This window comes from Melanaphis sacchari, unplaced genomic scaffold (genome assembly GCF_002803265.2).
Source record: "Melanaphis sacchari strain LSU unplaced genomic scaffold, SCAv2.0 Contig123_pilon_pilon, whole genome shotgun sequence".
NCBI classification, from domain to species: Eukaryota; Metazoa; Arthropoda; class Insecta; order Hemiptera; family Aphididae; genus Melanaphis; species Melanaphis sacchari.
Window position 1 is genome coordinate 887,264 of NW_020270491.1, and position 17,819 is coordinate 905,082.

General features: G+C 26.6%; 1 protein-coding gene across 3 annotated transcripts; it reads left to right on the forward strand.

Moving 5' to 3' along the window:
- The first annotated feature begins 658 nt into the window (after positions 1–658).
- On the forward strand, positions 659–10,174 carry LOC112590950 (molybdate-anion transporter-like). 3 transcript variants are annotated; one of them, XM_025334566.1, is made up of 2 exons: positions 659–781; positions 8,638–10,174. In XM_025334566.1, exon 2 carries the CDS (start codon positions 8,662–8,664, stop codon positions 10,081–10,083), a length of 1,422 nt encoding a protein of 473 aa, XP_025190351.1. In that variant the 5' UTR covers positions 659–781; positions 8,638–8,661; the 3' UTR covers positions 10,084–10,174. The 3 variants fall into 3 exon arrangements, with proteins under 3 accessions (XP_025190351.1, XP_025190350.1, XP_025190349.1); XM_025334565.1 differs by lacking the exon at positions 659–781 and adding an exon at positions 7,865–8,578; XM_025334564.1 differs by lacking the exon at positions 659–781 and adding an exon at positions 7,865–8,331.
- Positions 10,175–17,819: the final 7,645 nt, after the last annotated feature.

Genomic DNA, 17,819 nt, shown 5'->3' on the forward strand with positions numbered 1-17,819 from the left:
TTTAATTCTGTTAGTTATACGAATTATTAATACAAGCATACATTTTTTTGTCCAGTATAAAAGTTTAATCTCGATAAATTAATATGTATTTGTACCAAATCGTTTGTAATTAATTGTATTATATTGGGCATCATACATGCTATTGATAAATAAATAAAACAGTAAATTTTAAATACTAAATCGTCAAATAATAATGAGTAGGAGGTAGGTATAAGTTATAAGTTTAAAAAAATAATATTTAACTGTTCTGGTGTTTTTTTTTTTTTTTTTTTTTATCAAGTCTAGCCAACGACATCTGAACTTATTTCGAGTGATTCGAGTACCTACCTACCCTATATAATAACGTATTGAAAAGTATTGTATAAACGCGTGAGTGTAGAATATTGTGTTGTCGTTGTTGTTGCATTAACCTGCGCACGCAGCACCTGATCGGTAAGACTCGAGGACGACGAAACGTGTTTTTTTTTTCTTACCCTTCCCTGCGGCGTGCACTTAAATCCAACACGCGGTGGTCGCCCGACCGGCCACTGGAAATATTAATATTGTGTACCGCTCCCGAACAGACGATCTCATCGCCACCTATCGGCCGTCAACGATCGAGCAACGCATTTTTTCCGTTACACACAGCTGCGGCATAGCACAACAATATTGCTATATAGAGGTACCTGCGTATTCCCTGCGGTGCAACGCGACGCTGTCAGTTGTATTTTCAACGCGGCAGAAAAAACCTACCTGTCCACTAACTAGGAACGTGTGGTGCGCCTACCATATCTTACACAAAGTGAGTACCTATAGCTTCTTATACTGCACGTACAATAATATCCTAATTAAAATTAATTCGTATTATTATTCGTCATCGGTTATCAATTGTTGAGCTACTACGCGTATAACGTGTACCTACCTAATGTGTATTACAACGCTATACTATGTATTATCTAGTCTAACAACTGCAACTTTTATGTTATAACAATAATATCTATTGCTTCTGGTTCAATGTGTTATCAATGTAATTAATTAAAGCCGATGCGATATCGAGTCGATAAACGATTACCTACTGCGGTAGGCACCTACGCAAATATTGACCAAGTACCTAGGTACTTTGGTCCTTGTACAATACACGTATACACGTATCTATGTGTGTGTGAGTTTAACGTTTTAACATCGTATCACTACTATTACAAACATAGACAGCAGCTATGTTATAGGATTATCATTACTTAATTATGTACAACCAATGTCCAATAACAATCGATAATATTAAATTTTAATTAGACAGATCACTAATTTTCCGGTTATCTGATTGTGCTTCTAACAATATCCTAAACATTCCGTTTCGGGCCGACCAAAGTATTTGTTTGCGTTATACTTCTCACATCACTCAATTTCGGTATACACGTGTATACACGTGGTATACAATCGTAATAATACGATTACATTAACCTTTTAGTTAAATAGTTCATACACATAAAAAAAAAAAAAAAAAACATTTTTTTAACGTATGGGTATTTACATTATTTTTGTAATTTTTATTTCATACTATTTCACTAAAAATCAGATTTAACTTAATAAATTCTACACCTCGAGTTTTTATAATATTGTATAACAGCTGTAGCGAGCTGTGATATTCTATATACATATAATTTATATTATGTACTGTAGATGTATGTTTGTACAAAAAATAACATGTATGGGACTGAATTATATGCGAGAGTATGTATAAATAATGAATGTTGATGTATACAGATTACAGATGGGTATGATATATAGAATATAAATATATAATTACGAGTAAATTAATCTACATCATATAGATTTTATACAAATAAAATTAATATTTTTAATGTAAATGAATGAATATTTTTTTTAAAATATTTGTTGTAATCACTTATAAGTAATCTTTATTGACATACTTGTGTACAGTAATTTTTTGATTATTGTTGGCCGAGCATGAAGGGGACTTAAGAAGGTTTAGTTCAAACAGTAATTTTAGTATTTCCCCTTCAATTCAAGTACTGAGTATAAGAGTAATTTATTGTTGTATTATTTGGTTAGCTGCCCCAGAGCTAAGTAAAGAGAGTATAGTTTTCTACTGCGTAGTTTGTATGTACCTATACATACAAAGATATCTTTCCAAAAATCTATTGTTATAGTACAATAAAACATATTCTTCTGTCACACCTTACTCAATACCAATATCCTATTGTGAATCAATACAATACCTAAATCCAAAATGTAAACTATATATATTTACATGATTATACCTATATAGTATATATTCAACGTCACCTTGTCCGTTAGAATGGGTATAAGTCGGTGAGAACGTTTTATTCTGTATAAATATTAAGAAGGGTATATATAATATACACGCAGAAAAAAATCGTCTGTGTAGGGTATTGGTGAGAAAATATTTAATTTTAGGGTGTTTTATTACATTGTTATAAAGAACTATATCCGATCATATAAAGCGTTTTTCAATCATTTTTGAATGTGTATTGAAAAAAAATCGTTTTTAAACTTTTCCCTTGAGTAAAGATTAAAAAAAATATTAAATTTCAAAAATAAAAGACGTTATATATATTTTAACACTTTAAGTCATGTATACCAAACACCTCTACATTAAGCATTATATAAAGAGTGGATATTAATTTCAAAATGATGTATGTTTTAAATTTTGTTTTGATTAAAACAAATAACATTAGGTGATCAGTAATTATATAGAAACTATTTATATTTTTAGAAATTTTATATATTCTTTTTTTTTATTATTCCAAAAAAACGTGTCATATAAATTGACATTTTGGTTGTTTTACGTATACCTACTAGTATAAAAAAAAATATTCATATTTTATTATTTCCAATTTAGATTTTTTTTTTTTTTTTATATTATCGCTGTCTGTTCTGAATTGTGGTTTTGATTATAGGTAGATTGAAGTAAAACAATATTGGTTATTAAATAAATTATGTTTAATCTTCAGGTTATATTACAAGTTAAACAACGAGTGTATAGCATACAAATACGAGTACCTATACTAAACAATAAAGAGTAAGATCAATCATAATTATACATAGCATACAAAATGTGTATAGGTACTATGTCCAGAATTGTATATCACGTGTGATTTAGTAATTGGTCAATCGAATGAATCAAAATAGTCAAAACACAACCAATTCGTAACCAATTCCGTAGGTACCATCCGACGCTAACTAAGGAATTCAGACCCATATACGATGTTGTCGCGACTCTTCACTATTTATTCCCGTTGTAAGTAAGAATAGTGAGTACCGAGTAGGTTTCGATTATCGTAGCCTAGTAATTGTAGAGAAAATATAAATATCAATTAATAGTAGACATTTTATAGCAAACGGCTGTTATTTGGGACTATAATATCATATCAATAACGTGCTAAGAATTTTACTACTTATAAAATGTAATTCATATATTAGATAATACTTTTTCCTAAGTATGTTAAATTGTCAACGGTCAGATATTCCGAACTTTTTTACATTTTTATAGGTACATACCTTGTATTTTCGTCGTAAACCTATAAGTTTTAAAGAAATTACACTAGTTTTATAATATCATTATTTATTACAGTAAGTAACTATAGTTAGTACTTATTTTTAATAACTGTAAAGTTCGGAGTTACCTGCTTGGAGCAATTTTAATAGCTTATAAAAGTCTCTTTATAAAATTACATATTATTTTCTATTACAGATAAAATTAAAACTTTACTCTAACTGTATATTACTCTGTATATACGGAAGAGTTGACGTGAGTTTACTAGTATAATCGACGAGAACATAAATGTAATATACCGGGTGGTGTGAGTGTGTGATACTTAAACTACATGCCACATGGCCATATGGCCAATAAAATGTGTTCACAGGGTAAAAATATTCTTGTGTGGCTTATATTGTCAAGAAATCATTAAAAAATACATACGCTCCTATTAAACGCTCGCTCATGTCGGGAACGTCGTTATAAAAATGTAAAATATAAGTTTTGTTCATATAATTTCAAAAATATGTGCCCGGGCCGGGATTAAAACCTGAAACGACTGTTACTAACATGTATTTCTATATAATACCTATAGGCTATAGGTACCTATTATACATATAAACAGGGTTGAATCCAGACAATTTCTCTGGGGGAACTCACTTTTTATTTCACTGCGAATGGTAATACATTTCAGTATTATGAATTAGGTATACCTAATATTAATGATTAGTTATTACAATTTAAAATTTAGTCATTAAGTGCGGTAATCGTTACGAGTATTGTACATTTGTGCTTTAATAAATAGGTAAACTTTGTGGAAAGTTGTATTTGTCTGGGGTGCGAAAGAAATTTTAAGAGGGTGTATTCCCCCTGAAGTATACCTGGATTTAACACTGCCTATAACTATATTGTTATAGAATAATATTTTCTGTTATGATATTTTACAAAATACTTAAGAGGACGTTGCATCCGTATATGTTGTCTCTGTCTTACACACGTACGACATAGTAAATTTTCGCTCACCAGTTTCAAAAGTGTGCTTTTAGTTTTGATATTAGTGTGAATTGACTTATTATCAAACATTATCTGCAATGTTTTATCGTTGATTTTTACAATATTTTAATTTTTAAGTGAGTTATGAGCATTTTCAAATATTTTTATTTAAAAAATTAAAATATCGTAAAAAAACAACGAGAGAACACAGATAATGTTCTCACTTAAAAGTTTGAACGAAAATTTACGATGTCGTACATGTGTAAGACGTAGACAACACATGTGGGTGCGACGTCTACTTAAGAGGAAACGATGCCCATAATATATGTATTGTTTCCGTTTTACAAACGTACATCATAGTAAACAACCTTTAAGGCCTAGATATATCTCGATATTATGGTTATTATCGTGGAATTCTAGCAAAAAAAGTCAAGATTAAAGAACTTAAGAAAAAACCCTTAAAAAATAACTATTAATAATTAATTTAGTATGTATGTTGTAATATCCATACATTAAAAATATCTGATGAAAATAAAATAATCAAATTTAAACGTATGAATATTACAAAACATTAAACAATTATTAGTTATCATGATAAACAATAAAATATTAATTATTAATATTTAATGATTTGTATTGTTATATTAATACACTAAAAAAAATTATTATTAGGTATACATAAATTCTTAGACGTAAGCATAAAAAATAATATTGTAATATAATTTATATCTAATGAGTACCTAATGATAATAAGCTAATTTAAACAGATATCTTTCTTATATTTTGACCTATTTACTCGTATATTAAAAACCAAAGAATGTTTTATCAGCATATCGATAAAACAATACACAAAATTAATTAATTATAAGAATTTTTCCAATGAATTTTTTTCCATTGTTTTTTTTAAGATCTTTTACCCCAGTTACCATTAATAATTACTATATAATGATTTGTTTATTTTAAATATTAGTTAGTCGTAATGAGAATGAAGCGACTAATTTTTTTTCTCCAAATTATCATTTCTGCAGTCTGTCCATATTGGCACGATAAATATAAATAATTTTATTGATCTATTAAAAATCTATCAATTTACTACCCAACACTGTGACGTATTTAATAATAATAGATATATTAATTATTATACACTATAGATACTATTAAAATGAATAAGACATCTACTAAAACAAAATATTTCACACAATTCCAGTATTGGCATTTTTTCTCCACAGTATAATATACATTATAGTTTAATTAATTGTAGCTTATAAAACGATTCACATACCTAATTATTTTATCATTTTATCATTTTAAGCTCAAGTTAATCCTCCAGAGATCCTGGGCTAATATTTATGGGCATGGTCATATTTTATCAAAATCGTACCCTTCCCTTTTCGCCCGATTCATTTTTCGACCAAAACAAAATTTTGTGTAAAATATGTAAAAAAATAAAATAATTGGTATGTATATAATTTTTGTAAAATTTGGGCAATTGTATAACTATATAACTTTGAAAATGATTAAAAGTTTAAAATGCATAAAAATATTGTAAAATAAAGTGTGGAAAATGATTTAAAATATAAGAATATCTATATATTAACATTACTTTTATGTATAGTTATGTCACAGTATGTAATATGTATATTATATAAAAAAATAAAATCTAAACCATATGAGTAGGTTTGTGACATATCAACATTAAAATAATGTTAACATATAGATATTCTTATATTTTAAATAATTTTCCACATTTTGTGCAAGAGATACTTTTAATAATTTTCAAAATTACATAATTCTAAAATTGTTCTAATTTTACAAAAAATTATATACCAATTATTTTATTTTTTTGTATATTTTATGTAAAATTTTGTTTTGGTTGAAAACGGTCTCGCTCATGTTTACAGATTGCTGGCCCATTTCTATAATTCAAAAAATAATAAAGGCAGTCCTTCAGGATAGAAATAAAACATTATATTCAATTATCAAAGATTTAAACATTATAAGATTGTCGTACCTATACGGCTATACACGACTTTATAATTATTACCTTTGTATTAGATAAACTATTAATAAACGATTATTATTGTCATAATGTCTTCAATTACAATTAAAATACTTATGAAATGTTATTCAAAAACAAAATATAACTTTAGAAATTATTAATTATACATTTTAAATATTTACAATTTACCTGTATAACATACATAAATATTTGTAAAAGAATGTATGGCGCCAATAGGTAATTTGTAAGACGCCAATAAACAAAAAATGCATTATTAATAATGATAAATCATTAAAGCAATTAATATTATCATTAAAATTACAGTGGGTATTTAAAATTATTTATAAAATAAAAATAAACATTTGTTTAACAATTTTTAGCACGTGTAGGTAGGTTACTTTTTATGTATAGATAGGTAGGTATACTGATTCCTGCATAATCGTAAAATAAATTAGATACATTTTCAAAGGAAAAAAAATATATTAAAATGTTTTCGAAATTTATATAAGTACGAGTGTAATGTCCATGATTAAAAGCTATTGCACTATAAATAAAAAGTAAAAACTATTGAAGGTTATTCTTACATAAGACATTTTTTTTCGCCAGAAAGTTATGTTATGTTATGATGTAGCTATCTACTTAATCAATATTGATTGCTATAAATTACCAATACAATACGTCATTATTTTTAAATAGATATTATATATAATATAATACATGTAACACAATACAATTGTCATATAATTTAATCGGTAAAAAATGTCACAATAAAAATTTGTTGAAAGCGATTATAATATTATAATATTATAATACATAATGTTATGTTAGCATGTTACATTATTACATAACATATTATACGATTTTCCAAAAACATTCAGATACGTATTTTATGTACATCTCAATTATTGATATAATATTATATTTTTATTGTGGCAATTAGGCTGGTATGTTATGTTATTAACTATTATATTATTATGGTTGTTGGGAAATCGGAGGTAAACCGAAACCAGTAGCATAATCTACGATAGCCGTACGAGATTAGTCATAGGTACTACTACCACTACTACTACTACTACTACTACTACTACTGCTACTACTACTACTGCTACTACTGCTACTACTACTACTACTGCATGGCTATTGTACACAGTAATAAATATAACGTTAAAAAAATAAAATAATCGAAGACCGGAATGGTCTGCGAGTTGTGTAACGCATTGATGTTCGTTTAATAATAATAATAATAATAGCGTAGAGCCACGAGTAGTTGTAGGAGTCGTAGACGCCGCCGGAACGAAAGAGCAAAGTTCACTGGCGGTTGATAACGGGCCGCCGATAGTGCAGCTGATAACGGACAATAAAAAAATCCACTAACGGCGGCTGCAAACTACTGATACTGAGTAAAAATCGTTTAGAGTTAAGACGTTTCTCGAATCTACGACGACCGTTTTCAAATAATAATGCGTTCTGTGAATTGATTTCACCGTCGAAACTTCCTATAAACACGACGTCGTCGTCGTCGCTGCCGCGTTTACCGCGGTACGCACGCACAATATTGTACACGGCGGCGCACGGTTTCATTCGTATTCATGAGATTATATTTTTTTACTGTGATTATTTCTCGGGAATAATCATGTGAAAATCGATTAGGCACATTCAGTCTCGCGATACGGCCCGGCGGCACACCGTCGTCCGGCCCGGACCGAAAACCGCCGACACAACGATTGCAGTGCTGTGCTCGTCGAGTGTTCCCAGAAAACGGTCGTCGGCACAGAATAATATAACATATTTTATCGCGATGGACGTCCTATTATTAACGTTCAGTACGCGCAATGCAATGGTATGTCGTTGTCGAATCGCCGTTTGACGTCGTACGAATACACGTCTCGAACCGCATAATATTTATGATGTTTTTCTAATATTTTAATATTGTCATTATTATAATGTGGTCGCTTGCCGCGTAGAGCAATACAAAAACAAAAACAAAATCCCCCCAACTGCCTTCCGAACGATGTCGGCAAGTTGAAATATTATTATAACGACAATAAACGCTGCTCGTTTTAAAGAATTATTATTGTTCGCACTCGGTTCGCAAGCAGTTGACACCGTGCGTGTGTGTGTATTGATTTTCGATTATCTATTTCAGATTTGCCGTTTCCTGTGATGACAAATGGACGTCATGTTCCTCATCGTCATAATCGTGTTGCTCACGATCGCAGCGATACTGTTTGCTGTTTCCAAAAAATATGTAGTGGAGAAACTGAAACAAGAAACAAACGCAGACTTCCAGAAACTCCAGAGGCGTTACATGATCATCTACTGTTTGGCTTGTTTTGCTGATTGGCTCCAAGGTCCTTATGTCTACAAATTGTACAAGCAGTACGGCTATGACGAAGGAGAGATAGCCGTCCTTTTCATTACCGGCACAATATCCAACAGTTTATTTGGTACAATCACTGGAGCGTTGGCTGATATTTATGGCCGGAAAATACTTTGCATTTCCTACGGTATATTGTATTCGGGTTGTTGTGTGACGAAAATGTTTGGAAACTTTCAGTTATTGCTGGTTGGACGCATGTTAGGAGGTATAAGCACGTCTATTCTTTATTCGGCATTTGATTCGTGGTACATCAACGAGCATATCAATTATTACAAGTTGCCAGAAGAGTGGTTGAATAATACGTTTGCCAAAGCAACTTTTTTTAATGCTACACTTGCCATACTAGCTGGATTGTTGTCATACTTCTTGGTGAGCGTGTTGGAATTGGGACCTGTTGCGCCTTTTGTTACAGCCATTCCATTTCTCTTAACTACTAGCATATATGTTATGTCTGTGATAAATGAACACTATGTTCGCAACACAAAATCGGCCTCAGCGTCAGTAAAGAATGCTATTATTTTGTGGATAACAAATAAAAATATCTTTACCCTCAGCGTTGTTCAGTCCTTATACGAAGGTGTCATGTACTTATTTATTTATATCTGGACCCCGACATTTGATGTATTAAAAGACTCAAAACCACCTTTGGGGTTAGTATTTTCAAGTTTTATGTTAGCTCTAATGATAGGTTCAAAAATATATTCAATACTCTTGGGAAATAATTCTTTAGATTCAAAAAAACAATTGCAACTGGCTACATTTATAGCAAGCTTTTCATTTTTAATGTGTTCCTTAGCAATTTCAAACATATTTATTGATTACAACGGCGAACTAAAATATTATAAAGTAATGACTTGTTACTTTTTTTTCTTATTGTTTGAAATGTCTATTGGTATTTACTTTCCATCCATGACATATTTAAAGAGTCAAGTAATACCAGAAAAGATAAGAGTTACCATATCAAATGTGATTAAAATACCTAGTAATGTTTTCATCTGCTTGGCACTGTTATGGATATATTTCAAAGAACCAAATGAGAAAAATTTAGTAAAAATACAAGAGAATCAAGAATCTAATGTTGATTTTATTTTTACAATCTTTGTAGTATGTTTTAATGCTACACTCGTTACATTTATATTTTCTAAAATATTTTCTAAGTTTCACAGTGAAACTTATAAAGATATAATTAAACGCCATGAAATTGAAGTATAAATATGTTCATGATAAAATTATCCATATAATATATGCCATGTACATCTAATTAGGTACTGATTATTAATTTTACAGCAAATGGATTTAATATAAGTTATTAGTTACTTTTTAATTTATATAAAATGTTCAATATTTTTGATTTTTTTCTTTTGTGTCCACACTAAATTAAAGTATCATATTTTGAGTCATATCTGATTTATAAGTATAAATTAACCTAAACATTTTATAATTTTAAGTTTGGATAATGAATAACAAAAAAAAAATCATAATTTATGTGTTAGTATTTGTTGATAGTAAATTTAAAGTTGTTTACCAATTATACGTTTTAATCATTGACTGGTTAAAAATTTAACTTAATAATCTAAAATGGAAAAATCAATTATCCATGAAATTATGTTTGTTAATTTTTCAGCTCAATTTATTTGTTATAAAAACATATTTTATTTTTAATTGAATTCTATTTTCTCAACTGAATTGTATACTATTTAGTTTTAAATGTATTTATGTGTGTGTTATAAATAATAATTATTGTGTAATCATTATCAATTTTGTTACAATTTAAAAAACGTTAAAATATTTATTTATTTTAATTTTAATAAATTTACCTTTTGTTTAAGCCAGATACATACTGATTTTCATGGTGGCGACTCTCACATTTTCATGTTTAACAGTCGCTTTCACAATAAAATAATAGTTACTATTGTTACGTCAACTTGGCTTTATTTTTATTTTTAAATGCCTCTCTGTGACTTATAATCATTGAAACAATTCAATTGTTAATTTTTTTTTTTTTTACTATTATTATTATTATTATTATTTATTATTCATTATACAACAACATAATATACTTTATACAAATTTTTAAAAAATAAATATTTTCAAAAATATTTCTTTAAATTGGTTTTGTTTATTATTTATTAGTTTTGAAATAATTATATATTTGGGAAAAGAAATCCGTAGACTCGTGTTTAAAAAAAATTAAAATCCTAGTAGTTTGGTCAGTGATAAACTGTCTTGTCCTCGACCTCAATATTGATAGCTTTTTGGTTTGTGGATATAAATATAAAAGGTTTGTTTATTGACTATTATACAGATAAAAACATATTACTTGTTGAATATTATTTTAGTTAACTCATCGAATGTAATACCTAACAAAAATTTTCCAATGCAATCTATGAAGGGATACTTTTTTATTCTAAAAATTGAATAGTAATAAAAATATACATGATATATATATATATATATATTAATATAATATTCATAGCTGTGCCTTTTTTTTAGGGCTTGGGTTATACTATTGAGGTAAATATATTAAAATAAGATGCGTTTACAGTGTCACATCTTCCTAAAAAATATTCAATAAATAGTATAAATAAACGACTTTAGCTATAATGTTATGAAGATGCCACACCCGGATGTGTTGTTTTCATCATACATATAACATGGCAAAATTTTTATTCAGCAGAATCAAATTTATTTTCGTTAGTTTTAATACTAGAGAAATTTATCTTTTATCAAACTTAAAGGTATAAATATTATTCAGACCATCTCGTAGGACTTTTATTAATATGGTAATTTTTAAGTGAGTTATGAACATTTTAAAATTGTAATATTTCAAATAGCTATAATTCACTTTAAAATAATATCAATAAAAGCTTATATAATATCCTAGATAATATTCATACCTTTAGGTTTGATAATAGATAAATTTACTATAATATTAAAGCTATAACCATAAAATGGATTCCGCTGAACTCAAATTTGCTATGTTGTATAGGTATTTATAGGTAAGATGGAGATATCACATACGAGTGTGGCGTCCTCCTCTTAACATGATATTGTGAACTTAATCAAACAGAAATGACTTTGTAATCGGGTTCGGGATGACATATTATGTCTTTGGATTTTATATTAAGTTACTTACAAATTAATAGTTATAACTTAAGAATATACAAGCATGAATGTTTGTTTGGTTTGGCAGAATGTATTTATCATTAGTAAATATATATTTTGTCAGACATTGGACTAACATATTTACTTTTTATGGTAGGCACCTATACTCTATAGTTATATCATATACAAACGCACACACACACATCACACACAGTGGCAACTAAAATTTATGTTTATGTTTATAATATAAAAATCGAAAATAAACTAAAATGTTATTTCATTTTCTTATAATTATACATAATGTAAAAATAAAATAAATCTGCACAAATATATGAACGATCTTTATGTAATTAAAAACAAAAAAAGTGGGTAAGTGCGTGATGAGTATGTTACATTTTAATTTAATGATAAGTACATCATTGTATATGAAAAATAATTCTAAACGGAGATTTGCAGACACAGGCTATCAAAGTATCAATCTATATTACTAAGTATATATTTCATGTTCTTTTCTATTAAATTGCTATTAAATATTAAGTAAGGTAATTTATTTTACTATTTATAATATATACAGTAAATTGAATTAATTTTGGCCAAAACATTGCATTTAAAAATACCATTACTCAATGATTTTATACACTCGTAAAAAATATAGTATATTGTGTAAAAGTTTTGTCCTCGCGAATATTGTTTTTGAACTTGGTATAACAGAATAATAAAATATAGCAATATTCATGTAGTTTTATCCAAATTTGAACTTAAAATATCTATAAAGAATAATAAATTATGTTTAAATATTTTTTAGATTTTTTGGTTTTGGCATGAACTACTTAGGTATATAAAATCTTGTGCTAAATTTTCAATCATTTTTTCCAAACGTTAAAATATTTATCGACATTTATAAAAGTAAAAATTCAAATTTTAAATATCTATAAATAATTTAAAAAGAGTCAAAATATTTTGAAATTTTTATTTTGTGTAAAAAATGATCATATAAACATTTTATGAAAAGGTCAAATAATATGTACCTACTGTTTTTCCAATAATTTAATTTTAATTATACTAAAATATCAAAAATTGTACTTTAAACACACATACAAAGTTAATTTTACTTTCTAGTAGAAAATGTTTATAAATAATAGTTTAAAAACTCAAAGAAAATTTTGTATTACGTTTTTAAATCTTTAATGCAAAAGAAAAATGGAAATAAAATTTTAACTACAAAATAGTTTGAAAATTTTCGAAATTCTAAATTTAAACGCTTATAAAAATGACTTAAAATTTTTATATTTTTTAAATGATAAATGAACAATTACGAGGAATCTTATATTAAATTATCAATCATTTTTAGTAAGCAAATAATTTTTAAAATTTGAAGTTTCAGTATGAATTACTTATGAGGACATTTATGACTATGTGAGTGATCCTATAACAACTTTTTGAGGATGAAAAATAAATTATAAATACTCATCAAATTTCAAAGAATTTATTGAAATAACTTTAAAAAATCTAAAAGTCGTTTAGAAGTTGCACGATTTTATGATCTAGTTGGACAGAAAAATTACACATTATAGTTATTATAAAGATGTATCGATCATATAATATTATTACTGATAAGTGATGTGCTACAGAATAGTTGAAAAATGAAAAATCGTCTAAAACCAATAAAAATGGGTTTTTTTTTTTTTTGACAAATAATTGAGTATTAGTAAATTCGTAAACTTGACATAAACCTATAGGTTTAATTTCCCTTAAACTTATGTTTTTTATACATATATCTAATTTAAATCATGGTACTGAAAATATTTTGAGGATATATTATCATAACTTTGTTAATAGTTCAAAAATGTAAGATATTGTTATATTTCGAGTGAAGTTTATATTCACACGTATGCTATCACCTCTTATACTTATGAAATGGTGCAGTTTGCTTTATGCATCATGTTACAGCTCCTTAAGATTGTTGAAAATTCGTGAATAATACAATTTTTTTAAGTTAAAAAAAAAAAAACACTAATAAAAAAAAAAAAAACACTAATACAAGCACTATTTCATTTATATCAATATTAGATTTATAAATTTATTTGATATATTATATAACATGCTGAAAGATGAGAACATTATTTATGTCGTATATATAGGCACATCACACACTTAGCAATACATATAATATTTATTGAAAACGCAATATTAAATGTTTTTATGTATTGATAATATTAGACTATTACTTGAACAGCAAAATAAAAAAATAATAACGACTGAGAGATAGTATTCTAGTATTATATAGTTTTCTTTACCTACGTTGATTTGATTAGTATGTAACGTTAAAATAACAGCGGTAAATTAGGTATTTTCTGTTTAACATAAATTACTGGATAAAAGTACACTAATTTGGGTAAAAAAAAAAAAAAAAAAGAATAATCAATCTATCTTGTTATTATTTCTATCAAAACATCAAAGAGTATTAAAATTATAGCCTAGTGGGTATACTCGTATTATGACTCATGAATAGCCAATTTAATACTATATTATACTAATACTATATACTTACCTTTTTTGTAACTGCTTGTCAAATTGATAACTAGCTCTGATGTATAAAGTAAATTTCTAGCGTACTTCTTCATTGATTATGTCACTGTGTGGATGTGTATTGCGTATACTAAAATTATGTTAAAGAATACTTAAATAATTGCGGTATACACAACAAATGAATACGAGTGGTGACTGACTGCGTGTCGGTCATCAGATTTCTATTTTTAAGAATATTTTATAATTTATTTATATTGCTATACTACTAATTTAATTTTCTATCATGTAATACATTATGTACACTTATGATAGGTTTATTTAGTTATTTTAAAAACATAATATCATGCAACTTTAATAAGTCAATTACGACATACCGTAGATTGGTGTGAATATATTCGTATAATAAGCATGTCAAACTCCAAGTATCAAGAGGGCCAAATATATTTAAAAGTTTACTATGCGGGCCGCACATAAAAATTTAACAAAAAAAATAAATATCTTATACAAATTTTTCAATTTTTTTCTTTACGTTTGCAAACACAGCAACTAAATTAAAAAAAAGTTAGCTTATCAGAAGATAAAGCAGTATAATAATGTATACCAAATAAACTATTCTCTAAGAATCCAAAATAGTTGTGACACAGCATTTATATTTTATTATCATTATTTTTTTTCCTGTCCATTAATATTGGTAGCCATGGGCCACAAAAAAATTAGCTAAGGGCCGCGTGTTTGACATGCCTGTCGTATATAGTATATAGTATATACCTGCCTGTTATTTGTTAAATAGCTTAAAATTAGACTAAATATTAAAAATAAATTAATAGTGTATAGAAAATAATATGATTTAGTCTGTCGGTAACAGAAAAATATTTCGAGTGTACATGTTTTATATTTTTTTGATCTTGATAAAATAAAATTACAAATTATTTGAGAAAACTGTCAAATTATACATTTAAATATAATTTAGTTTCTAATTTCGTCGACATATGAACTTCAAAGACTTATAAACATAAATGTGAATATTTATTTTCGATATTATTAATTACTGTCAGAATAACTTATGAGACCTTAAATTACATTTTCAAACATTTTGATATTAAAAGAATATGTTAAAAATAGAAAATTTAAAATGTGTAGAAAAAATAGCCATTATAAGATGTTTGTCATACATTTTAGTATGCGTAAATAATTAATATAAATGTAAAAATGTCAAGTCTTCGATGTTATTTCTTAGTAAAATAAATACCTTCACACTAAAAAAGAAAATAGATTTTGTCAAAAGCCATTGCTACGCGCAAATATTAATCCGATTTCTTTGAAGTTTTTTAAATTTATTTTAAAAAGTACTCAGAAGTTTTACTTTTTTACGGATACTGAAAGTGACATTTGTCACACACACACTAAAAAAGAAACCAAATGTATATGTAAAAGTAAAACCAATATATATTCATCAGCCCACGGAGAATCTAAAATTTCGTAATCAATTTTTTTGCCATCGTTTTAAATCATTTTGAATTATAAATAAATAGTTTAAAAAAAACACTTTATGCCTTCATTCCCGTAAATCGCTGAAAATGAATATTTCATTGAAAAACGAATAAGGAAAATTATAAAAAACAAAATCAATTACAGCAAACTCTGGTTACTAGATAATCAACGGATAACATAAGTTCACCATTTCTGTTATAGTGTGTAATCACCTTCTATGGGAAATCACCAATAAAGGTTCAAAATTATTAGATATGAGTATAAGACACATAATTGTAATAAATAAGGTTTATAACAAGTGGCACCGGTGTTTCAATCAAGATGACGATTGTTTAATGGCGCCAGTGCCGGCGGGATATCTGAAGTTTTCCGAGTGGGCCGTGGCTGGCAATGGCAGCAAGCTGTTCTTATAAATAATAATTAGAGGCATTTCTATTTATGGTTGTAAAGAAAAATATATTAAATAATATTGATGTCGTAGACATTAGCCACATTGTTAAAAATTAAAGTGATTTATTATAGATAAAAATGTATAAAAAAAAAACTATGTGTATTTTTCTTTAAATTTTTATACTATATAATGAGATTGGTGATATACCTACGATTGCGTACGAAAAAATGAGTGCAAAATGACCAACATAATCTACTTAGTATTAAGTATTATAATTTATAACAAAAGTAATATTTCTAATAGACACGGTAAATTATAATATTATTAATTTTTATTATAATAATAAATATTTATATCATAAAATATCAGCTTATACGTCAATTAAAAATTTAATAACATTTTTCTGTAAATACCTTAAAACAGTAAAAATATATTCATATAGTACTTATAAATAAATAATATTTTAAAATAAATCAAATTCATAAACATATAAAATACATAAAAGTTTAAGTTCCCGTAAATAATGCTTTTAAATTATAACAAAATATAATTCACTGTTTAAATAAGTAATTTCTTCCAAATTGAAACTTAAAATGTATATAAAAAAATTTATTTTTAGACTTTTTTTAGATTTTATAGTTTCAATATGAATTATTTATGAAAAATCTTGTATCAAATTTTTGAAAATTGTATACAAAAATAAAAGTTTTTATACATTTTTAACAACATAAAAGTTTGCAATTTTTACGAATTTTGTCAAAATTTTAACTTTAAAAACTTATAAAATATAAATATAAATTTTCGATTTTTTTTTAACTAAGAAATTAATAACTTATGAGGAGCTTTGCATTAAATTTTCAAGCATTTTTACCTAGAAAACAGTTTTTAACTAACATTTATAAAAAAAAATAAAATAAAATATTTCTATAAATAGTTTAAAAATAGCTATAAAATTTGTTAAAAATGTTATTGTTAATATTAAGCAATAATTTAAATATTCGGTATAAAATTCAAGTTTCTACGGTTATTCGTTTTCAAATTATAGGTATATATCTAAAAAACAAAATTGATTTTATCAAAAATTGGATTTGTGTAAAAATTTCAGTTTTTTCTAAATTTTTTGTTTATTTTCCTAATTATAAAAATATAAGAAACTGAAGTTCTGAAACTAATTGTAATTTTCAAACTTAAAAATACACTGGAGTTTAATCATTTTGCTTGAAAATAGTGAGTTTTTCTTATTCAGCGTTGAAAATTATACATGAAACATTGAAACGACATCTATCTTGTTCTTCATGAAAATTTAAGATGTATTCTCTGAAACCTGACCCCTCATATACATGTATAATTCAGTAAAAGTTCAAATTATATATTAAAACCTTTGTATTCTTAACTAGTCACCGACAATTTTGATACAGGGATAAACAGTCAC